The following is a 26,251-nucleotide window of genomic DNA, read 5'->3' on the forward strand; positions in this document are numbered from 1 at the left end:
TAATGTGCCCATTCATAGGATATTGTATATCTAACATTAAGCATGTTTAGAGTATATGTTTGATTTGTTATTTGATAACTAATGTGTCTAAAACACATGCAGACCATGAGATATTATTGACTTACATACATTTTTTTAATTGCCATGTATTCTAGGTTTATAATTAAGGAAATAAAAGAGGCTAGTCCTTAGAAGAGGACATTTTGTAAGATAAAGAAGAAGATGAAGTTTTGTATATTTAGAGGAAGTCATGAATATTAGTCCCATTAATTTCTTTTGGACATGGTTTGTAGTTATACTTTCTTCTCTATAGTTGTGTATGATGTAAGTTCTAACCCCTAAGTTTCATTATAACTTTAAAAGAGAAATGTTTTGTCAATTTTACAAGATATAACTTCATGCCATAAATTTATTTACAATGATATGGTTTAACAACATAAGATTTTGATAAAAGAACACTATTACAAGTATATAAAAGATGGGTGTTACATTTATTAGATATTCATGGTAGATGTATATATCAAGTATTTAATTATATATGGGAAGACAAGTTTGTAAAAGAAAAATGAATTGAATAATATTACTTGTTAATTGTAAAATTAATTGTTCCTTGTGCAGCACGTTCAAGCAAAAGTTTTCGTGCTTCAATGGCGATCCCTTCAGGCTATTAAAAATACATAAAATAGTAAAGGCATTTAGGCATTCTACTTCTATAAAATCAATTAATTTGGTTATGTAAAGAATCTATACCTCTTCTGGAAACCATACACCATGTTGTGTGCTACCCTCAAGAACAGCAAGAGCAAATGCAGCTATTGAAGTCCCAATTGATCTAAAGACACCATTTATATGTATACGTCATTTTTAAAAATGTTGATAATTTTAGCACACATAAAACAAACTTCTCATCCATGGTTGTAATAGACCATCATTTATGTTTTTCCACATGAGGTCTCGGGAAAACAGGACTCACATGGAGTAATTTTTATGGCTGAAAACACTAACCATATGTTCTCCACCAACACACTCCAAATCAACCTGCTCAGAATCAAGTTATAATAAATAAATTAAAGACATGAGGTTTATATTAGTGAAGAATGAAGATGATTTAAAAAATAATATTTCATAATAGATTACTCTCAGTGCGACACGTTCCCCAACAATTCCATCTAAGGAGCGAACTATTGGATCAAGTAACCAAACAATCTCTTGTACTTTGTTTCGGTTTCTTAGGAGTTCCTTAAACATTATATGGAAACATGTAAAATGCATGTACTTTTTTTTAATTTATTGTCAAATATGATATCAATGTAGGAATATAAATTTCAATCTATGAATGTTCATCTTACAGATGGAATGAAACATGCGATTACATCAAGTGCCCAGTTCCATAAAAATGGCTCAGTTCCAAATCGAGCACTAACACTTGGAACTCCTAGGGACTCATGGGTACTTGTCACCTCCGGCAAATTCCTGATAACAAACAATGTTACATAAGTAAGCTAGTCCTTCAAAGGGTAACACCTAAAACTTACAAGAGATACACATCTTTCTTCCCAATTCCTTTTCCGAAGTCAATGTTAACCATTCCACTATACGACCTGTATTTGATTTTGTTTCCTATGACAATAGTTGATTAAAATTGGATTATATAAAATGGGACTCATATACAATAACACATAATGGTATATTTTCCCTTTGAATCACCTTTACTATATGTAATAGCCTCCTCTCCAAGAACTAGTATACTTGAGGCTAATACGGATGGGCCAACACCACCTGTTCCTGCTGTGTAGTAGTAAAATCTGAGACAAAAACATGTTATCATATAATATTTACTTAAGGTCCTATATATTATCATTTTACAAAAAAATAACTTAATTACCATTACCATAATAACTTAATTAGTTGGCAAGTGACATTTGGACCAAAGGTAATTGCAACATCATATACATCTATGGTCCAATTGGAGGATGGCTAGAAGACACATCCATGATTTTGGCATGTGAGCTAAGCATAATTATATCGTCTTTCCTTATATATTCCTATGTTGTATACTATGAAAAATTCCCCTTCGTAATGGAATACAACTTCTAATTCCTATAAAAACAAAGAGTATAAGTGATCTAAATCACATTGTTTAAATAAGATTAAGTGTATACTAGTATTTGCTCATTAACATTTTGTATTTTTCCATATTATGGAAAGAAATAGTACGATGTATAGGAAACAATGACTGGGTAAATAAACAAAATCAAGGAGAAAAATACATGAATTAATGTAAAAAGAATGTGAATAGCACCTCAACTGTTCAGGCTCATTATTTTTGCATTTTGCAATACGTACTAGCTCTGCTGCCAGCACTGTAATGATGTATAATACATAATACATAATGTTAATATCTAATATGGAAAGGAAAAGAGAATAGTGAATGACACAAGATGCTTCATTAAGAACATGTAAATGTCTTGAAGTTTGATCTGTACCATTGCTCACTCCTGGATACATTCCACAAGTAGTTATCGCTGAAACTTTAGCAGCTAATGCTTCATTCTTATATGCTTTTGCACGCAAGGCATAATTTGTATCATCGCACACATCAATATATGTTGTCTAAAAATGGAAGAAAATTATTAACATAAATTATATTATGTGAAATGGTATAATAGTCTACACTACAAGCATATTTGAAAATCATAGATTTCTAAAAAAATCAAGAAATCTTGTGTTCTTACCTTGGCTTGGATGGCAGATTCTAGGACTTTGCAATTTTGTGTTTGTTGGAATGGCCCTGCAGCATGTACCACAAGATCCACACCTAAAAAGGTAGAACTATTAGAGATATTGTATTTATTGTATCTTTATCTTGTATATTAGATATTAGATATTATATATGATTGTTTTCCATGTTTATATGGATTCTTGTTCGTACTCTCTCCCTGTATATGTCATACCAGTTGTCAATGGAAATGATGGTTTAATATACTCCTTTATGGTATCAAAGTTTCCTCCTTTCAAACCCTAAAATCCACATCTCATCCACAAAAAGAGGTATTACGATAATGACTACATGATTTAAATATCAATGCCAAAACCATCATCTTTTCAGCAAGTTAATGTAGTAACAAACATGTAGAACAAGGTGCTAACTCTCGATGGCTCAAAGGTGACCTAATCATCTTGGGTAAAACTGTTCAAGATCTATGAGCATGGTTATAAGGTTTTTCATCATATTGGTGGTACCCATGTACTTTCCAAAATCGATGACCCATATGAATCCTAGCACAATATTGATGCAATAGTTCTATAATGGATCTACAGGAGAATGATGAACTACGAATATACGTTATTGACACTGAATCCACCACCTATGAAACCTGACAACAAATCAAGAAAATATTATTGAACAACAAAGGCTCCCATGTAACAACCTAGCTTAGAAAATGAAACCACAATTCTGAGCATAGCCTTATGCTCGTCTACGGACAATTATTGCCAACATTTGAATGATTTAGCAAATTAAATAATAAATGTCAACAACCTGGTCAATGAGTTAAAAATTATCCACCACGTCGTTTTTGGTCTCCATACTAAATACAATATGGTGGCTTCATTTTCAACAAAAAGTCTCCTTATGTGGGACACAACTTTCAAAATGCTCCAATTAGAGCAACACTGAAAAACAACATCCCAAAACCATACAATCCCCACCATGCTTATCCAAGACGCTATCATCATGGGAGACAAGCAACTAATCTCGGCTATGGATGATATGTCTATGGAAATCTGAAACCACATACCGATCATGGGCTTGGTGGGCTCCTCAGTTGTCTCCCTATCTGGCCCAACCTCTTTTCTGATTGATCCCATGGCCCATTAATCAACGACAACCTACTGTCACTCAAGCTTAACAACCCATTACCCATGGCCCATTTCACATACTTAACGGAACCATATCCAGTAGGCCCCACGACATAGCCAACAAAACTGACTCAAAACATGTCTTATGATTCTCTTAATCTGAAGATTATTATGGTTGAGTTTGAAGTCATGCATCTAAATCAGCCGACTCCTTCATGGTACATGTGGATTCCAGAGCATCGTCTCATATAACCGCTGACTTGAGTAAAATTACATCTGCTTTATTTGTTTCTTCTATACAATCTATTTTGTGGGTAGTGGACACAATATACCAATCAAGGGATCTGATATGCCCGACACACCAATACCTAATAAAACTTATCACCTACGAAATATCCTTTAATTTCAACATATACTTAAGAACCTTTTATATGTACGTAAATTCATTCGCAATAATTTTTCTCACAAATTTGACACTTTAGTGGCTTTTTTTGTTACGGAACTTAAAGACTGGGAGGATTCTTTCACACCACAACAACTTGAGTGACATTTACTTATTCACGACACACACCACCCCATCCATTTTTCTCACTAGTTCGACTTTTAATTTATGGCACAATCACTTCGGCCACCCAGGGACAACCATTTTTTTATTTTTTTGTTATTCGTTCTTTCATTTCATTTAATAAACATGACTCTTCAGTTTTTCATTCATGTATAATATTGAATTATAAACGTTTACCTTTCATTGATTCATCTTCTACTACGTTTTCATCATTTGATATCGTTTATTGTGATCTACAAATACACGGTCCTTATTGATAGTTACACATAGGAATGACAACGAGGCGGGTTCGGTGCGGGGTATGGTTTCCCAAACCCGACTCGATATCTTTCGGGTATCTTATCGGGGGGCTCCATTGGGTTTCGGGTTTTCCCGTCGGGTTTCGGGTATTTTATCGGGTTTACAACAATTCATAATGAAATCTTTATTCCGTTTTAGGGTACCCAAATATCTTATAAAAAATACATGTTCTAACATCTGTTTTACATTAAAAATATGATACATCACTTTAATAAAATAAACTGAACGTTATATTAAAAATTATTTGATTTAAGTTTAATGTAATACGTCAAAACATAGAAAAATGATCATTTACACCAGATCGTTAATAACTAAAAAGATTTTTCACAATAAGTATTTTATCTTTGAACGCGTGCAATTAACATCAAAATGTATATATATATATATATATATATATATATATATATATATATATATATATAATTGGGGCGGAGCGGGGCGAAGATAACCCATTCCCTGCCCCAAACCCGATAACGACCCGTTACCCGATCCAAAATGATCAGGTTTTGGGTTTCCCCGTCGGGTTCGGACTTTTTTGCCATCCCTAGTTACACAGAACATGCATGTTGGATCTACCCTATCAAATTCAAACCAGAAACCTTCATCAACTTTACTAAATTATGTAACCTCATTTACACTCAATTTAATCGAAAAGTTAAAACATTACAAAATGACTAGGATATGAATTTGGCAACCATAACTTCAAAACTATCATTATCCCATGGGCTCACATTTCACTTTGTATGTCGTCAAACATCCTCACAAAAATGGAAAAGCAAAATACATGATTCGATACCTCAACAAACTCATTTGTGCCTTACTAGCTCATGCTCATCTCTCATCCACCTTCTGGGTTGAGGGCCTTCACCCTCACTCCACCTTGAGCATATTCCTAAGCTACCAATCTGCAAGGTTAGCCTGCCACACCATGTTTTTTTATAATGATCCACAAACCTCCCATCACAACCCTATACAAACCACCACCCACCACCCCTATTCTCTATTTAGTCCCCACCACCATAAACCCAACTTGCCATCCCGAACATCCTACTCCTCCTACCTTGCCACCCAAAAACCCTCTATCACAACTTACACTTAATTTTATACCCACCCAAACCATGCATCATCATCCCTTGGCCATAAGATTCAAACATAACATTTTTAGACCATGATCACTATTAAAACTCCATAATGCTTCCACCAACATAATATGCATGCCCTTGAAAATGACACCAGTCCCTATCAGATCCCAATTGGTTATTAGCTATGCAACATGAATTTAATGCATTAAAGGAGAACGATATATGGGAACGTTTCCCTTATCCCAAGACTTACCATGTGAAATACAAAGATAAAAAGTATGCTTAGTTGTTCATGGGAAGTCTCAAATGCTTGGAATCGATTATGAATACACATTTAGTCTGGTTGTGAAACCCACGACTATATAGATTATACTAAGCATTATAATTTCATGGTCTTACTTGATCCACCAACTCGATGTCATGAACGTATTTTTACATTGTAACATATTAGATTAGGCATGTAAATCGGTCCGGAATTGAAGAAACTGATAACTAAATAAGTCGTAAACTAAGAACCAAAAACCAGACAAAATACCACTACTCGGTTCCAACCCGTTCCGGTTCTGGTTCGGTTTTACTAAGAAATATGCTATCTAAGAGGGTGTTCTGAATCGAAACAAAACCAAAGAGGATGTTCTGAATCGAAACCTGTCACACCCCAAAACCGATAACGGCGGAATACGTTTCGGGGTGGATGACGTAGTGAACAGTATCATCACAATTGCATAATAGTAGAAACAAGAAACATACAACCATAGTATTACACAGTGAATTTAATTACATGCGTGTTTTGTAATGTTTAACAATCACCCAAAAGCAATTCAAAAATAAGAGATGGGTCTTGTGTGCTCCACCTACTCCAAAAATGCCGCGTATGTACCTGTCTATCTTTGACTTGAAGATACAAGTTATTTTGAAAACAATTATCAGCATAAAGCTGGTGAGTTCATAAGAGTTTAGTGTGAGTTTTGTGTACAAAGCATTAGTGCTAAAAATGTATCATTTATGTTCATAAGTAGTAGAAACTTTAGAAAATCCCATATTTTCCAGAAATACATTGTAAGTGACAATCGGTGAAAAATATACATTCTTCATTTCTTTGAAACAGATTATTGTAACAACATATTGGCGAATCTCCAAATAACAAGTGTGATGGAATAGGTTGAGCCTGTAATCAGTGATAGAGGTGCAAGCTTCCTTTAGTGATAGATACTTACTTACTTCGGGATGCAGTTTAGCATTTAGTGTGGTATTTTAGAGTAGTTGTAGTGTATTCCTTGTATATTACTAATAGTGAAGATAATAGAGGATCCCATGACCTCCCCGGTCATGCACAGTATAGTGAGTAGTGGCATCCCTGGGCCTGCACGGCGCGGACTGAGATTAACAGTCGGGATGTAATAGCGTCTGCCCCGTATAGATCTATACATGTAGAGTCGTCTCCCTGCTGGAAAACTCCGGGCGTAGTGGATAGCGAATAGAGTATCTCGTAGTGGGTTAGTGTATTATTGTTTGTTTAGTGTTTTCTCTGTTGTTATAGTGTAGTAATCTTTTAGTATTGATCATAGTGTATTCTCTTACTAGTGTATCGTCTAGTAATAGTGAGTATTATAGTATAGATAGTAATGACTTTAGCGAATGGTAGCGGTAGCGACCCTAACCATACCTATTATGGTTATCTTAGTGGGGATGTTTCTTAGCACCTTAGTGACTTTAGCATTAAGTGAAAGCAGTAATATACGTATCCCATACTGATATGCAGATTATATAAGTAAGAAATCAACGACAGTCGGACGGATAACTACTACCCTAAGCCCACAATCAAACAAGAACAGGAAATAAGGCGAGATATCGGTCCTAAGTCCTCCAAGTCTTATTTATATAAATATATCAGAGTGGTTACATTTTATAAGTAAATTGATTTAATAACAATATTTTTCCAAAAGAACATTTATTATCTGACTCACTGATTAAAATAGTTTGAAAAGGGTGAAACCCGTTTATAAGGCATAGGGACAAATCACATGTGATTTGAACTAAGGGTAGTGAATCACATGTGATTAATCCTCGTAACTCAGAAATCGTTCTGTAAAACTTTACATAAACATTTATAAGCAACTTGTATCTCCCCCCTAAAACATGTAAAACACTTGAAAGGTTCATTAAAAGGGGTATGAACTCACCTGAAATCGCGGAAATCGGGTGAATCGGGTAAATCGGGTAATAGTGCCGATTGAGCGTTTGGTACCAAATAACCACTTGAGCACCTTTTAGGACCCTAATGTCATATGAAATATGTATTTTACAAGAAGTTAATCATCTTGTACTCTTCATTATAGTATTTGGACATTCTAGTGTCGTTTTCGGGGTTTTAAGGCCTAGAAAGGGTTCCCGGGAGTGGTACAAGGCCATGGATGATTTATGGGAGGGTCCATGAGTTCACTCTCTTAGAGTTTATGGCCTAAAAGCCATTCTTTGGGAGTTTACGGCCGTAAGCCCCCCAGGCTTGGCCGTAAACTCTTGTGACACTCCAAAATGTGTGTTTAGGGCCTTATCTCACTTCCTTGATTTAGTGGTGTGTGTTTTGGACCAAGAGGGAAGGATTAAACATCATAATTTGTGCCATTTTTAGGGAGTTTACGGCCAAGACTTGTTCTTGGGCCGTAAACTCTTATAGACCCTTCAAGATGTAGGTTTTACTTGTACAACATGGTCCCAAATGGCTTAGAAAAATCCTAGAAGGCCCTATAGTGAGTTTGGAACAATTTGGCATACATTTTTGGGGAGTTTACGGCCCAAGAACATCCTTGGCCGTAAACTCTTCATGTGGTATCAAAATGAGGTGTTTAATGGTACAACACACTTCCAAAGGCCTTAGATAAATTCCTTTCATGCATTAGGGTAGTTTAAGGACTTGTTTGACACAATTTCTTGGGTGTTTACGGCCCAAGCTTAAGCTAGGCCATAAACTCTTCTTTTTGGCCTCAAATGGAGTTGTTTGATGCATTTAAGTGTTCCTTGGAGTCAAGTCTAATTTACCAAACATCCTAGGAGTGTTTTTAGGGCTTAAAACATAGATTTTTGGGGTGTTGGAGGTGTTTACGGCCTAAGCACATGCTTGGGCCGTAAACTCCTTTTTAAGCATCATTTTCTTGTGTTTTAATGTCCATACCCTTCTAGTTATAAGCCTTAATTAGTATACTAACATACAAGAAGGAAAAACTTGGTCTTTGGCTTGGTTTTGGGGGTTTACGGCCTAAGGAGCTTCTTAGGCCGTAAACTCCTCTTTGGACCTTGATTCCTATGATTTTTGGCCCTCAAATTCAATGAAGCATGCCTAGAATAAGATAGAGGATGAGTACTTACGTTTGGAAGCCGGAAATTAGCGGAATCGGGGTCGTTTCCGAGTCTAGAGAGAGAAAGTAGAGAGAGAGAGAGTGGGTGTGTAGTAAATGAGTGTTCAAATGTTGTGCACACTCATTGCTTATGTCTCGGGAATCGCACCCGATACACAGCTACCCGATGTTTAAAGTTACCTGGGTTAAAACTTTTTACCCGGGTGAAGTGGTTGAAAAGGAAATACAACTCTTATTAGGTTAAACGGGGTTAACACATACGAGTTATATTTCTTATGATAATATTAAGTCATGCATGAATTTAGATATTCGGATATTGACAATTCCAAATATTTCATAAATTAACGTATAGTGACACGTTCCGTTAGTGAAAATAGGTTTGTAACGGAATTAGATTTGGGGTTGTCACAAAACCAAACCAAACTGGACTAGAAAAATCAAAAAGCGAATAAGACGTGAACTAAGAACCAAAAATCAAACTAAATACCACTTTTTGGTTCCAACCGGTTTCGATTTGGTTTTTTAGTTAAAAAGCTCATCTATACATGAGATAGTATACATGTACTAATCCACAAGTTTTGTGGATTAATATAAAAAACCATATCATGTTTATTGACTGTGAAAATCATTATATGAGCTAAAACAAGCTGCATGGGCATGGTATCAATTGTTCGCTACAATCTATCACGATGAACGAGTTTATTAATAACACTTGTGACAATTTCTTACCTTCTTTTTTACGTCACAAATATCCTCCTTAGAACCTTTGATTCGACATCCTTGAAGACTATCATTGACACCCTCATATGGAAATTTTCCATGACTGGCCTTAGAACTTTACATCATTTTTGGACATTTTAGTGAAATGTGGAAAGCATAGCTTATTTCTCTTACAATACCAATATTCAAGAGGCATGGCAGTTAACAAGTTTGTGACTTGAATGGTTTTCCTTTTTATTACTAGTTCTTGTTTTGATTTTGATCTCCCAAATCTATAAGAAGGGAATCTGGAAATAAATTTAATTTTAGAGAATATGCCAAGAGAGTTTGACAATTATATTCAAGAGGCATGGCAATTAACAAGGGTGGGGTATGTGTCAATAACGAGAGAGATTTTGTCGTCATATGGATATAGAGTCTAATAAGAGTGTTATGATGTTTATGAATGGGGAGTCTTACACTAACACGAACCATATCTTTATACACTTCAGTTCTGAGAATTCACAATACCACGATGTGGTCTTACATTTGCCACGCCGTAGAGTTACTTCTTATTGGGAGGACCCAAAATGCATTTCTCGTCGCCATGTTATGGTTAACATATTGCCACAACGTGGTGGAAGTTCATTATTATTTTTCGCTTTTTATACGAGGCACACTAATGTCCACATTTTTTATACATTTTTCCGGCACCATCCATAGCAGTTCGGTCTAGTTCTACGTCTATATTTAGAGATGTCAACGCTAAGCCACAACAATCGATTCGATCTCTTCACTACTACCTCAGGGAGTATGTTCAATTTTCTCCCTTTTTGCTTTTATGTGATTTATTTGTTTTATGCATACAATGAGGGCATTGTATGAACTAAATGTCAGGTAGGGATTGAAAAAAGAAAACAAGCATGTGGGATTTTAAAAAATTGAAAAAAAATAGAGACTTGAAAAATGGTATAAATTAGAAAAATCTATTTAAATTTTAATTTTGTTTTGATATTGTTGCATGAGAGCTAAGTCTGCAAGTGGTATGTGGGATAATTTGATAAGAATTCTAAGATTTACTTGATCTAATATGTTATAATATATTTGTAGTTTCCCTGTACTAGTGAAATTATGAGACAAAAACACGAACTTATGTAGTTTGAAAGACATAATATGTTATGTTTTGCATCGTGTACTGAAATATATCTAAGAAAATTTATGTAGTCATTACACATTAGACTAATACATTTATTCAATAAAGGTTGAAGTTAAGTTTCCAAGCTTAAACATATGGTTCATTTTATGTTTTTTGTTGAAAAAAATGTGTTGTGAAAACAGAAAAAAAAAGTGAAAAAAGTAAGTATTAAAAATTAAAATAATAAGAGAAAAAAACAGAAAATAAAAAAAATCAAAATTTGTTGAGTCAATAAGGATATGAAGATTATGAGAAAGTGAAGAAATGAGACAAAATTGCCAAAAGCCAAGGGCTTAGTAGTCAACTTGTAATTTTTCTTTCTAAATTATTTTTATCATATGTATATTTGAGAATTTAACAAAAATACCTTAAGGTTAAGAAAATATTATGAGGATGTATTCGGAAAGATGCTAAAATGAATGTATTTCAAAATAAGTATTAAAAGTTTATGAAGATTGTGAGTATTTAGAGCTTGGGAAGTATTTAGGATTTTAAACACAAATATATGTATTGAGGTGGAACGTAACTAGTGAATTTAAGTTGAGTTATTCTATGTGATATTGGTAGGAAAATTGTTGATGTATAATATTAAATAAAACAAAAAAAATTGTTTTGCTTGGGGATAATCAAAAGACAAGTATGGGGTATTTTGATATTGTCATATTTAGTCATATATTTTATGCGCTATAATTGTGTTTTTAACTACATTTAGTGATTATTATCTATAAAAGATACGTAATATGTCCATATTTCATTTTTGTAGCGGCTAATACATTCCCGCAGAAAAAGAAGCCAACTGCAAGGAAGGAAGCTAAGGACTAAAAGAATCATCGAAGAAGAAATTCGAGCAAAAAGTATTTGCCACATCGTGGTCATATGCATGCCACGACGTGGTGACATGGCGAGACATTGTGATACATTTTCCACATCGTGTTCATATCCGGTTTTCTATGATATTTAATTTCAACATTTTCTGATACATTTTTTAGATTATATTGGTGTTTCAAAAATTTTGGTACTTGGGATTTATGAAAATTTGTTATATCTTAAAAAATGAAAAGTTTAGGTGGGAGTTGTGATGTTTCAAGTTAGTATCAAAGCCCTAATTTTAGGGATTTGGAGGAACACTCGTGTGACTCCAAAATCAAACTAGGATCAGAGGAGTTTTTACAAACCTTTTGAGAAAGAAATTTTTTTAAATAAACAGGAGAAAATATATGAAGTGTGCAGTCAGCCGGAGCCAGAAAGAAAGTGATTCTCAAAATATTTGTACTTGATATATGTGTCTATGTTCATATGTGAACTATTAGAGTTGCATGCTAATATGTGAGTTAGGATCTTTTTAGAAACTACATGGTAGAATTGCCTGATATCTGAGATGCCTTTTAGCTTTAGGAATTGATTATTATGTTCTATCTGGAGTTCATGTTATGTTGGTAGTTACTAAGTGAATGCTTTAAAGTTGTACTTAATTAGGATTGTGTAGCCTTATAATGCTTGGCATAGCCTTATTTCATATTCCTTATCAGGTTGTGGGCTTAGTTAGGATCTATTAGACCTTCTATCTGATCTTGATCACACATGACTTGCATTCACGAGGTGATTATCGAAACTACCAGAGGCTTCTAGTAGTATTAGAGTGAAGGTGAGGGAGATACTAGATATAGGATATAGGAATATTAGTAGGGTGCATATGTGAGTATGGCCCTTAGTGTTTGTCTTTGGGGGGGGGGGTGTGGCTTAAAACTTTGGGACAATTCTTAAGACGAGTATGGATATATGTGGAAGGTAGTATTGGTTCGTACTATCGAAAGCATATGATCCAAATGGGGATTAGGAAAAGTCGTAAGGCTTTTAGGAAACCTTTGAGTAGTTATAATGTAATGAATAACACTATGAGCCTATTTTAACCTTTCTATTATATTTTCAAAATGGTAATGACTAGTTAGGCAGGAGGTTCTAGTTCTAGTTCAGGATTTGATTCTGGATCAGGTGATACTAAGTTTTGCAACATGATCGTTGTAAAAGGTTTCGAGGGGTCATTTTGGAGGATCTATCTGGTATGTTCAACATGATCAAGGATGAGTTGATTGTGATGATGAATGAGCATTTTAGGACTATTCAAAATGACTTGGAGGTCTGTTAACCCAATACTCACGAGGTCATGTTCCATAAGTTCTATGCTTTTGGGGGTCCTTTATTTATGGGGAAGAAGGACCTCATCATCAACATGTGATGGATCGTTGATGTTGAGAGCCCTTTTCTGAAAAGATTTTACTTAGCTGAAGTAAAGGCCATTTTTCACAGCATGTATTTTATATGAGGTAGCCAAAGATTGGTGGGGCGATATTGTTCGGACACTTGGACATATGGCTATCGAGACTATGACTAGGTAGGATTTCATCACCAGGTTTAAGGTAGAGTACTTACCTGTGATTGAGATGCAACAATTGGCTCAAAAGTTCATAACTCTCAAGCAGACCACTAAGATGGTGACGAAGATCACCACCAAGTTTAAGGATGGGGCATTGTTTTCCCCCTAGTATGCAGTAGATTAGGAGATAAAGATGACGAGGTATTCAGATATGTTGAGGATTGACATCCACGAGTTTGATAATATTACTAGATTCCAGTCTCTTGAGTAGATGGTTTATATGGCCCAAAAATGGGAGATTGAGTTGGAGCTTAAAAAAAATAGGAAGCAACCCCATGTTCATACCCCAACTACTACAACCAAGAGGTTTAAGGCTGCCAATTCATGTTCTGGAGGGCAGATAAGCCCTAGGTGCAACATGTGTGGGAAATCATAAAAGGAATTTGTTGTTCTTTGAGTACCGGGTGCCACAAATATATCAAGCATGGGCATTACAATCATGATTATAGGTAGGGAATGCATGTTTGCTTCCACTACTACCAAGTGGTCCATATCAAGGCTAATGCCCCCTTCTTACATCATCAAAAGTAGCCTAGGCCCCAACACCTACGATGTTGAGGATCACAAATGGCCGTTAGGTGAAGAATGAAGTTCTGAAGGCCAGGGGACGGGCCTATCATATTACGATGGAGGATTGTTACTTATATGTATCTATTTATCATTCCACTGACACCTTATTATATGCTTATGTTTATGTTTGTGACTATGTATATTCCTAGTTAATTTTTTGCCCGCCTTAGTGCAATTTAACTTTGGGGCAAGTTGACCTTTTGTATCACTCTCATTTAGTAGGAGCTTCTATGTTCTACTAGGAGCAATTTATCGTTCGTTAGAGGTCGCTATAGTCGATGATCGTACTTTTATGGATTCGAGGGTTTATTGTAACTGTGTTGGAGATTTTCAGTGCAAGGTTCCCGATTAATCTTATTCCCAATCTGATGGGTGATGTTTGTGTGATTATGGGCTTTAATTGGTTGAGTCGATTTAGGGCTTTGATCGGTTGCGATTGGCAGACAGTGGTAATTTATACGCCAAGTAAGGGAGAGTTGACTATGTATGGTGAGAGTTCCAAAGTTAGATTGACTTTCTGCTCTATTTCTAGGGTCAATATGTATTTACATCATGGTTATTCGAAATATCTTGCTTATGTTGTCATTGTTTGAGAAGAGAAAAATAAGTTAGTTTTCAGTGTTCCAGTAGTTTGTGAGTTTCCATATGTTTTCCCTGATTATTTTCCAAATGTGCCTCCCGATAGCCTGGTTGAGTTTAGGATCAATCTAATTCTTGGTGTTTCCCTGATTGCTAATGCATCGTATCCTCTTGCACCACTTTAGGTATGAGTTGTTCACTCGGTTTCAGGAGATTTTGGAAAAGGAGTTTATCTGACCGAGCAGTTCACCATGGCGAGCATCGATCTTGTTTGTAAAGAAGAAATATGAGTTGCATAGGATGTGAATTGATTAGAGGGAGCTTAAGAAGCTCATGGTGAAGAATTATTAGTATTACCCACTACCAAGGATTGATGGTTTTTTAACCAGCATCAAGGTGTATCTTGGTTTTCCAAGATTGATTTAAGATCATGTTACCATCAGACGATGGTCAAGAATTAGGATGTGCTAAAAATGGCTTTTCGAACTCATTATGGTCATTACGAGTTCATGGCGATTCCGTTTAGACTCACCAATACACTGCCAACATTCATGGATCTAATGAACCGAGGGTGTAGACCGATTCTTAACTGATCCGTGATTGTATTCATTGATTATATCTTGGTCTACTCTAAGACCAAGGATGAGCATGTTAAGTACATGTGGGAGGTTATTGGGGTTTTAAAGAGGGATATTTTGTATGCCAAATTCTCCAAATGCGAGTTTTAGTTGAGCGAGGTTCAATTCTTTGGGCATCTTGTCAATAAGAGTGGCATCTTGGTCGATCAGACCAAGATCGAGGCAGTGATGCAGTTGGGGGTCCCTAAGACTCCTTTCGAGATTAGGAATTTTCTGGGATTGGTTGGGTATTATAGGTGGTTTATTCAAGATTTTTCCAAGAAAATAGTGCCCTTGACTCGCTTAACGGAGAAGAATGTTGTTTTTAGATGTAGTGAGGAACAACATGTCGCTTTTGAGACTCTGAACCAAAATTTATATGAAGCACCAACTTTGACCCTTCCCAAGGGCGTTGATGATTTTGTGGTTTATTGTGATGCATCAATCACCTATTTGGGGGTCATACTCATGCAATGAGGCAAGGTGATTGCGTATGCTTTGAGACAATTTGTGACAACCCAAAATTATTTCCGTCATTATAACCCGTTTCCGTTAAATAGAATATTCTATTTTATAAAAGTTCCGTTAAATTGGGGTCGACAAATAAATAAATGTTTTATTTATTTGTATTTTATGTTAATATTGTCGTAACAAAATAAATAAAACTCGTAAATTTCATTTCCCTTTAGTTGGAAAAAGTTTATTTTTATTACGACCATTTAACCGGGTAAACAGTTTAAACCTCGTTAAACATAAGTATCGGGTAGTCGAATACCGGATACAACACCCAAGCCTTATATAAAGGAGGGTGGGAACTCCATAGGAACCTTTTACCACTCTAGACCCACTTTCTCTCTCTACTCACTCTCCTCAAGTTCGATTTCGCCTCAAAACCGCAAGTTTCCGCCTCCAAAACGTAAGTTCTCTTACCCTAACTTGTTCTAGGCACCTTTGATTCGTGTTTTAGCTTAAAAATCATGTTAGAAGGCTGAAAAGGAGGAGTTTACGGCCTAAGAACCTCCTTAGGCCGTAAACACCTAAAATGTTGTCAAAAGTGCCAAATTTCTTCACCTTAAGCCTAGAAACTAGCTTTGGACTTAACCTAGAAGTGTTTGGACCTTGAATCATCCATTTTTAGGGCTTAAAAGTGGTTTTACGGTCCAAGCACATGCTTAGACCGTAAACACCCTCTAAGCTTGCAAATCAAGCCCAAAACACTTCCAAACCACATTTAGGCTTAAGATATGGCTTAGGGACTTGCTATTTCGGACTTGGAACACCTAAACATCAACATTTGAGGGGCAAACTAGAGTTTACGGCCCAAGCATATGCTTAGACCGTAAACTCCCCTAAAACATGCCAAATAAGAGTTTAAGTCCCCTAAAGAGCCTTATACCCTCACTAGAACATGTTAGGATTGAGCCAAGAGCCTTGTAATCAAAGATTGGAGGTGTCCAAGAGTTTACTACCATAAACCATGGGGTTTATGGCCATAAACTCCCTATGAGTGGTCCTTGGACCGTAAACTCCAAGGGAGTACACTTTTGGAACCTTAAACACCCATATAGTCTTGTATATTACCTTAGAACCACTTCTAGAACCAGATAAGGCTTGAAAACACTCAAAAACACTCCTCCCATGAGTTTACGGCCGTAAACTCATGGGGGATGTGGTCTCCCAACCGTAAACTCACTTAAGGTGAGTTTTAGGAGAGTAAACTCCATGGTGAGGTCTTATACTCTTTCCTTGCAACTCTTTAGCCTTCTAGCACTCAGCCATAAGACCTTTAATCACATCAGGATGACTATATGTGTATAATTAGAGTCTAAATCACTAATTACTTGTAAACATATGTCTTCATATGTTGCTAGGGTCATAAAGGGTGTACAAGTCTCTACTTGACACCAAACGCGCATCCGACACTTCCACCCGATCTACTCATTTCAGGTGAGTTCATACCCTTTAATAAACCTTTTTAAATGTTTTTTACATGTTTTAGGGGGGGGGGATACAAGTATAAATTCTACAAGTTTTTATTATTAAATCATATGTGATTCACAAATTATCATTAATAGGGATTTTCCTACACTTCTAGCTGTTTACCAATAAAACTGTTTTAGTTGATTATCAAATGCATTTTTAAGATTAAATTGTTATTAAACTGCTTTTAAAACTGTGTTTAAATTACTTTTCTTTTTAAAATATATCTACACTAATATATTTATATAAGTAAGGCTTGAAGGACTTACGACCGATAACTCGCCTTATTTCCTGTTCTTGTTTGATGTGGTCTTAGGGTATCGGTTATCCGTCCGACTGTCGTTGATTTCTTAGTTATATATCATATATATTTGTGTTAGATATGAAAGTCTTCATCTCACTCAATACCTTTGTTATTCAAAGGCAGGATATCATACACTCTAGTTAGCTATAATAAGTATAGCTAAGACTACTACTCGTTATTTCTACTACTGCTATATTCACTATAATGGCTATTACTACAAGTTAATACACGTATAAGAGAACACTCTAAGAACTATACAAAAGACTATTGTACTATAATACCGAAGAATACACGAATCCAGAATATAACACATTATCCCTCTATAAGACACTCTACTGCGCTTACAACATGTGACCAGGGCTTTCCGGTTGGAAGGCAACACTACACGTATAGATCTATATGGGGCAGACACTATTACATCCCGACTGCTAGCTACAGTCCGAGCCGACTAGGCTCAAGGGTGGCACTACATCACTACACTACGCATGACCGGGAACGTCATCGGGTTCTCTATTATCACTTTAGTCTGGTCACCTGAGGGGTTACACCTTTATCTAACATAATACACTAAGACCTAAGTCTAAGCTAACATCCCGAAGTAAGTAAATATCTATTACTAATGGAAGTTTGCACCACTACTACTGTTAACAGGCATAACTTTTCTTCACCTATGTTACTCACATGAGATTTATTACTGTACTTTTACAACTGAAGGTTTTCAATGATAATGCTTACACACAACTCAAAGGATTTAACTTACAAAGTACTTTTCTGGAAAATATAGGACTTTCTAGGGATTTCTACTACTTATAAACACAAATTTCAGAATTTATTCTATAAGTTCGAAAACACTTTTATACAACAAAGACACTAAATTCTTATGAACTCACCAACTTTATGCTGATACTCGTTTTCAAAATAACTTGTATCCTCAAGTCAAAGATAGACAAGTACAGGTGCAACTTTTGGAGAATATGGAGCACATACAAGACCCATCTTTTATTTTGTTATACTTTTGGTGTCTATGAAACTTTACAGAACACGTTTGTAATTAAATTTACTATATATATGCAATGGTTGTTGTCGCTTGTTTTTACTATTATGCAATTCTTATGATACTGTACATGACATCCTCCACCCCAGAACGTATTCCGCCGTATTCGATTTTGGGGTGTGACACAATTAAAGCCTCATGAGGCTAGTCATTCGACTCGTTAATTAGAGTTGGGGGTAGTGGTTTTTTCCCTCAAGATTTAGGATCATTATTTGTGTGGGGTTAGGTGTACTATCTACATGGAACATAAGAGTTTGAGATATTTTATGGACCCGCCAAATCTGAATATGAGACAACGTAGATGGCTCGATATGGTGAAGGATTGTGATTGTGAGATCTTGTATCATTCGGGTAATGCCAACATGGTGGCTGATTCTTTGAGATGGAAGGCGACCAACACACTCGTTCTAGATCTATGTTTAAGGATGGCCATTGTTACTCCATTGTTAGAAATGATTATGCGATTATACGCTGAGGCAATCAAGGAAGAGAACCGGAAAAGTGAGAGGGCAGTTGGTCATGTTTCAACATTTGATATCGATTGTTGGGGTTTATTAACTATACATGGTAGAGTTTGGGTTTCTTCTACATGTGGGGCCCGACAAACCTTAATGGAGGAGGCCCATAATTCCAAATTTTTAATTCACCTGAGGAGACAAAGATATACATGGATTTGAGGCATGATTATTAGTGGTGCTACATGAAGCAAGACATGGCTTGGTATGCCGATAGATGTTTAACCTTCAGGAAGGTCAAAGTTGAGCACTAGAAGCCTCATGACAAGTTACAGACCTTGGATATCCCGTTATGGAAGTGGCAAAAAATCACCATGGATTTCATTACCAAGTTACCCAAGATGGATCTGGGTTTGAATGCTATTTGGGTCATTGTGGACTGTAATGCCTGTAGATTCGGGCTAGTCAATATAGAGACAATAAGCGTCAAAATGACTTTTTTATGGAAGATTATTTAGAATGAATAATCTTAACCAAGTCATAGTATATGTCACAAGGGTTTCGTACATATAAAGAACGCCGAAATTTGAGTTATAACGAAGAAGTTATGACCCGTCAAAGTTTTACGACTAAACCGGCACAGCACCGCGTAACGTAAAACATAAATTTTTGATAAATTACTTTTTAGCCTTAGGAATCTAAACAAAAGACGTAGTATATGTTAAACCGAGAAGGTACATAAAAAGAACGTCAAAATCTGACTTCGTATGAGGAAGTTATGATTTTTCTAAGATTTAGCATAGTAGTGCACAACCCGGAATTCGAATTTTAGATCGACCAATTTTTAGCCGACACAACCTAAACGAGAATCAAAGATCTCGTTAAAAGGAGCTCAACAATAAAAATACAGACGAAAATGGAAGTTGGACAACAAATTTATGAATTTTTAACAGACTTTACCTGTCCAGGGCCTGTTAAAAATATAATTTTAAAAATAAATTCAAAATTAGACGACGGAGTCTAAACGAAAGTTGTAGGGTACAGTCCCGACTACACGATATAAAGAGTGTCAAAAACGGAGCTCGTATGCAAAAGTTACAGATTTTAGTAGATAGTTAGTTTTTAGAGTAACCAGCGAGTGACACGTGACACAATTTGAGCCGCACCTTCTTCCCCACGACTTTTCATGAGATCGCGACACGTGGCACATTACGCCTAGGGGTTGCAATTTATGACACGACACAACAAAAATACACGACACGAAACGAAATTGGGACGAAACTGAAATTTGAATTCGTGTTCGTGTTAACTATAAAAAAACACGATGTCGTGTCGTGTCGTGTTCGTGTTCAAAATTCGACACGATTTAGCAGTTCTTTATCGTGTTTTTCATGTTTGTCGTATTTGTCGTGATTTTCGTGTTATATTTGATAAAGTATTCATTAAATAAACTAGTTTTTAGTATATGATATATTTTTCGTGTCGTGTCGTGTTTAGCGTTTTTTAATTCGTTCGTTTTAGTGTTACTTAAAAAAAACACGACATCGTGTCGTGTCGTGTTCGTGTTATATAAAACTTTGTCGTGCCGTGTCGTGTCAGACAAAAACACAAAACGATAGTACGATTTTCCACCCCTAATTATGCCAACGTAATTTTGAGCATGCTTAGCGTAACACTTAAAAACTCATTACGCTCAGTGTAATTCTTGAGTACGCTCAGCGTACTCAGCACTGGCAGCCTATAAATAGAGGCATATATCACCCCATTTCTTCACACCACAACCCTTCTTTCTCTCTCAACAATCCCAATCTCTCCCTCCCAATCCCTAGAAACTTCAAAGTGCTAGCGGCGAGTCCCGGAGCGCCAGAAGGCTCCGAGAAGAAGAGCTTTCACATCAGAAGTTCTGCCCCCGCAGAGCCCGGTTCCTAGCCAAACCCCTTGGTAAGTGAGTTATGATTACCCTACTTTAAATATAACTTATGTTTAAGTTCATTATCATTATTATGAACTTATAAACAAGATTTATCAGTGATTCCAAGTCATTATACTGATTTATCTACTTACGGGGATGATGTCTAGGCTGTGATTTAATGAGGTGTTTAAATTGGGATTTCCAAATAGTATACTTCGTATACCAAACGGACCCTACCTTCGATATGATCCTACCTGGTTGTTGCTTAATTAATAGACCGTGAAAGTAGACTTTGAGTTAATGATAAATCTAGACTAATAATTAGTCACAATAAAGATTAGACTAAAACTTAGCAATAACGCTAGGTTTCGTCGAAGGAAAATAGAATCGTTAGAAATGAAGCGTTGCCCGAGTTTGGAATCATCATTTTGACAAGTGAGTGGATGGTTACTTTCATATTACACATATATATGAAGTATTTTATATAAATTATGTGCTATGTGTGCATATTATCTGTTTACTTGATATATATATGCTAGATGAACGATCTTATGCATGTTTTAAATGATTTAAACTGTATATGTATTTTATATCTATAGAGGAACATTGGCAGTGATGGACATAGTGCCCTATAGGTGAACATTGGCGGCAATGGACTTAGTACCATATAGATGAGCATTGACAGCTATGTCACAACCTGTAGATGTTTTGATCATGATGTACTCTATTGGGTCAAAAATTATGGTTTATACTTTGCTTTTCTAGGCAATTGTAATTTTCCGTCTAGGACCGAAAATTGTTCACGACCAAGGTGGGTGTTTACGGCCGTGACCTGGTTCACGGCCGTGAACCTGTTCACGGACCATGTTCCATATAAATAGATGTTAGATGGTAATGAGAGTCTGGACGGACGAGGCTAGAAAAGAGCTTAAGTGTCTGTACTCTAAGGTGTTCTAGAGAGAGAAAGTTGAGAGAAGGTGCAAGTGCGTGTGAATATTGTGTAAGGAACATCATTCTAATCATATCAATACATAGAGATTCATCAAATTCTTCTTCTCCTTATTCTCTATTTTGATATTGCATCATCCAATTGATTGTGATTCCGCACAATCAATTGGATCTGATTGATACATCAAGCAACTTTGGGACTTATAGTTGGTATCAGAGCTTGGAGTGTATCAATCATTTTAGCCAGATTTGGAGCGTTTTTGCACTTTTTCTTGAAGGATTTTTTGTTTTTTGGATAGATCTTGGCAAAATAGTAGGGGTCTGTTCTTTGTGTTTTTCATAAAAACGCGTTTTTGATCGAGTTTTTGAGCAAAAAGGGTGAAAAAACGTTGTTTTTTCGTGATACGAAGAAGGGTTCACGGCTGATCCTCGGTGGTTTGCAAGGGTTTACGGTATGCAGTCTCGTTCACGGTCTGCGGTTCGTATACGACCGAGAAGGGTTCTCGGCTCAGCAGCCTCGTTTGCGGCCCAATAGCATGTTTGATCCAAGCATTCATACGAGGGTTCGCTGCCTTCCACAGAAATATTCAAAAAACTTTTGGGGGTTGCCGGGTTTCGAACCAAGGCCTTTGTGTAACCATCCAAAGCCCTTACCACTTGAGCAAACAAACCACACGTTTAACATCTTCCCTTTTTAAATCTTAACGCTTCTCTGTTTCGACCAAATTTCGCATTTTTAACACTTTCAACCCAAACTTCAATTTTATTTATTTATTTATTTATTTATTTATTTTATTTTAAAATTTCATTTACAACCAAAAATTTTGGGTTTTAATTTTTAACTTTCTAAATTGACTTTTGACTTAAAATTTTGACTTTGACTTTTAAGTTTGACATTTGACTTTAAACTTTGACTTTCTCGTTTAACTTTAATATTTTCAAATTTAGCTTTTCGGTTTTACTTTTTGAGTTTGATTTTTAAGTTCGAATTTTTAAATTTGAATTTTAAGGTTGACTTTTGAGTTTTTAAGTCAAAGGGCAATTTAAGAAAAAAACAATGAGTTCCTCAAACATTCCGGTCAATGAAGTTTGATGTACTAAATCTTGTGAAGCTATAATTAAATTTCTTCGTGAATAAATTAAATTGATAAAGAGGGAGAATGAGGAACTTAAATGGGAGAAGTACCAACTTAGGAAATGCCAGAAACCATTGAATGAACAACTAGAGGCCAAGACTAAGGACTTCAGGAAACTACGGGAGGACTACAACAACAAGTGTGTCATTTATACATATCTTCAGAAAGAACTTGTTGTTGTCCTGAGGAACTTAACACATTGAAGATACGTTTTGAAAATGTTGATTTTAACTTTAAAAAATTCAATGTGTCAAGCGAGGTAGTTGCATCTATGATCGAAAAATAACTAAAATTTAAAGATAATAAAACTAAGGTCTAGGGTATAATAGTGTTCCACCTCCCTTTAATGACAACTATAACCCACCCCTTGAGACTAATGAGGTAGAGACACCTAATCAGTTTGGCCCACTCCCTGAACCAGCTTCAGTTAAGACTGAACCATCTGGGCCTACTGAGGTTATTAAGGTGAATGTTTCCGATGCTTCTACTTCATGTGCAGGTAAAGTAGTAGAGGATGAGAACAAGGAGAACACTACCGAACAAACAAACGACTCCTTGAACTCTAAATCTGTTGCTTGTAATCAACCTGTTGTTGGTAAATACAGGCCAACAAAACAAACAAATCAGAGTGTCTGTTGCAACTGTGCTTGTGAGAACAATAAGAGACAAGACAAGGGCACGCCACCAGGGGCAGGAAAAAACAATTCCCACGTGAAGAAAAAGACATGTTTTCACTGTGGAACACCTGGACACAATGGTCAAAATTTTCCAAATCGTGCATACGTTCCCTACTACGCACAAGGCTGGTAGAACGCGCCAAGAGGGAGATACTTCAAAAGAAACCATTTGAGGCCACGTTCAAACAATGGTGATTGGAACGCGCAAAAGGAGAAGAATCAAAATCCCAAAGTCAAGAAAGGAATGATGGACAAGAAGTCTAGTCCAAGAGATGCTCCAGTGAAACCAATACCGGTTAGGTCAAAGTCATCTCAACGATCGGATTCAAGTTCAAAATCAAGTGTTGAGACACCCATCCGCTCAAACAAGAAATGGGTTAAACCCGACTATAGATGGGTTCCAAAGGTTCACTCTCCCAAATCACCTAATGACTCTAATATTTCTTCATCTTCTGTTTGTGATAAACAGGATATGTCATGGGAGAGAGTACCGTGCGTTGATGACAAAGGTCAACCTAGTTTCAAAATGGACTGGGTTCCAAAGACCAACTAATCCCACACTGTGCTGGAGCGGCTATGGAGGAATATCATCAAACTTCGGTTTGTTGATAGTGGTTGTTCCAAGCACATGGTAGGGGACATCTCTCAACTGTACAACACTCAAAACTTCAAGTGAGAGTATGTGTCCTTTGCGGGAAAGGGAAGAAAGGAAAGGATCACAAATGGGGTTTGTGCTTAATGATGTGAAGAATTTTTGGATCTGTTCCTAGATGGAAACTCAGCTAAGGCTGAATTCGTTGTTGCTTGCGTCTTCAATTGCTGACTTTCGGTTTGAATTCTTTCGATACTCTTGAGCTTTTCTTAAAATGATTAATTTCAAAGACAAATTTATTTTAATTTTTGTGCATTTATTTTATTTCTTCCCCATGCTCAATTTAAGGGGGAGAAATCAAAAAAAAATTTACATTTTGTATTTTACTTTTGTTTTTGGTTAAATTTGTTCATATTTGCTTGTATAGATCAACATGGTGAGAACTTGAAGCAGATTAGGAAAGGCTAATGGAAATGTTGATCAGTAACCTATGATTGAACGTGCACCAGAGGTAGCAGCTACACCCGAGCCAATCACAATGGCAGGAGTCCAAGCAATTATTCGGGCTATGATGGCTGAACAAAGGGAGGAGATGAGGCAAAGGTTGCTTAATCGGGATGAACCTACCATGCCCGTTGAACAACCAATACTAAATGATGGACAGTCAGAAGAAGAAATTACAGTAGAACCGTTGGTCAAGCTGAACAGCCAGTGGTTAGGAGGAATAACTAAGAGGAAGGGATCGAGAGAAACAGATGCAAGTATAAGGATTTCACAACTTGCAAACCATTGAATTTCACTAGAAAATAGGATCCAATCGGAGTTATGGACTGGATCTCGGAGATGGAGTTGGCTTTCATTACATGTGGATGCAAAGGCAAGCTACAAATCACATATGCAGTGCATCAATTTAGGGGTGGCGTTGTTTGCTGGTGGAACACTTTGGGAAAGATCATGAGTCCCAATGAGCCACTGCAGCTGACTTAGGCAGAGTTCCTGGTGCATTTCAAAAGAAAGTTCTGCTCGGCCCAAAATCTGCTAGAGCTAGAGAATCAATTCCTAACGTTGAATAAGGGCAATATGTCTATTGACGAATACACCAATGCCTTCACCGACAAGATGGAATTTGCTTTACGCATTGTCCCTGACGAACTAACGAAAGTCGATAAGTATACAAAGGGACTACCATGTGAATATGTTGCGCCAGTACGCCAGACACCTACCCTCGAGGCGGCTACTTGGGCTGTTAAGTCTGTTGAAGAAATGATCAAGAATAGAGCCACCAACTAGGTTGAAGTTGGAAAAAAGAGAAAGTTTGACCAAGAGTGCTCATTTTATTGGACCGATTGACTAAGAGTGCTCATTTTTAAATAAAGCATAAACAAATCGGTCTTTTCTAGCCGTGAAAATGGGGATGTCATATGGACCGATTGACCAAGAGTGCTCATTTTATTGCCATTTAAGAGAGTTTTTCAGCTGAAAAATTGGTTGATATTTACGTCTGGGAGGTAGTTACATGCCATGGTGTGCCAGTCTCTATGATTTCCTATATGGATATGAGTTTTACTTACAAGTTCTAGAAGTAGTGAGGATTTGGGCACATAAATTCACTTTAGTACAACGTACCATCCACAAACAGACAATAAGAGTGAAAGGACGATTAAGATCCTAGAGGATTTTTTGAGAGTTTTTATAATCGATTTTGGTGGGAGATGAGATTATTATCTTTTGTTGGTAGAATTTTCCTAGAACAACATTTTTCATTTGAGTATCGACATGCCTCCCTTGGAGTTGCTCTATGTGAGAAAGTGTCAGACCCTAATTTCTTGTAGAGAGTTTAGTAAGAGAGTTATAGAGAGCACCGATGTTGTGCTTAGGACTATTGAGCTTATTTTGCGAGTTCAAGAGAGACTGCGGACAACGCAGAGCTGCCAG

The 26,251-nt window shown here is 36.4% G+C and overlaps 1 protein-coding gene across 4 annotated transcripts in view; it reads right to left on the reverse strand.

The window, feature by feature from the left end:
* Positions 1-486: 486 nt before the first annotated feature.
* The window catches only part of LOC145058321 (uncharacterized), a 31,873-nt gene continuing 6,108 nt past the window's right edge, over positions 487-26,251 (reverse strand). Inside the window, exons 2-11 of one of the 4 annotated variants that reach the window (XM_079006239.1) lie at positions 2,736-2,818; positions 2,487-2,613; positions 2,303-2,363; positions 1,708-1,805; positions 1,536-1,620; positions 1,350-1,473; positions 1,138-1,239; positions 974-1,038; positions 751-832; positions 487-664 (exon numbers count right to left, since the gene is read on the reverse strand). In XM_079006239.1, coding sequence (XP_078862365.1) covers positions 581-664; positions 751-832; positions 974-1,038; positions 1,138-1,239; positions 1,350-1,473; positions 1,536-1,620; positions 1,708-1,805; positions 2,303-2,363; positions 2,487-2,613; positions 2,736-2,818 — 911 coding nt within the window. In that variant the 3' untranslated portion in view covers positions 487-580. The remainder of the gene's footprint in view (positions 665-750; positions 833-973; positions 1,039-1,137; positions 1,240-1,349; positions 1,474-1,535; positions 1,621-1,707; positions 1,806-2,302; positions 2,364-2,486; positions 2,614-2,735; positions 2,819-26,251) is intronic. The other 3 variants (XM_079006241.1, XM_079006240.1, XM_079006242.1) reach the window with 3 other exon arrangements.

This window comes from Lactuca serriola, chromosome 6, assembly GCF_051521515.1.
Source record: "Lactuca serriola cultivar US96UC23 chromosome 6, Lser_US96UC23_V15, whole genome shotgun sequence".
Classification (NCBI taxonomy): Eukaryota; Viridiplantae; Streptophyta; class Magnoliopsida; order Asterales; family Asteraceae; genus Lactuca; species Lactuca serriola.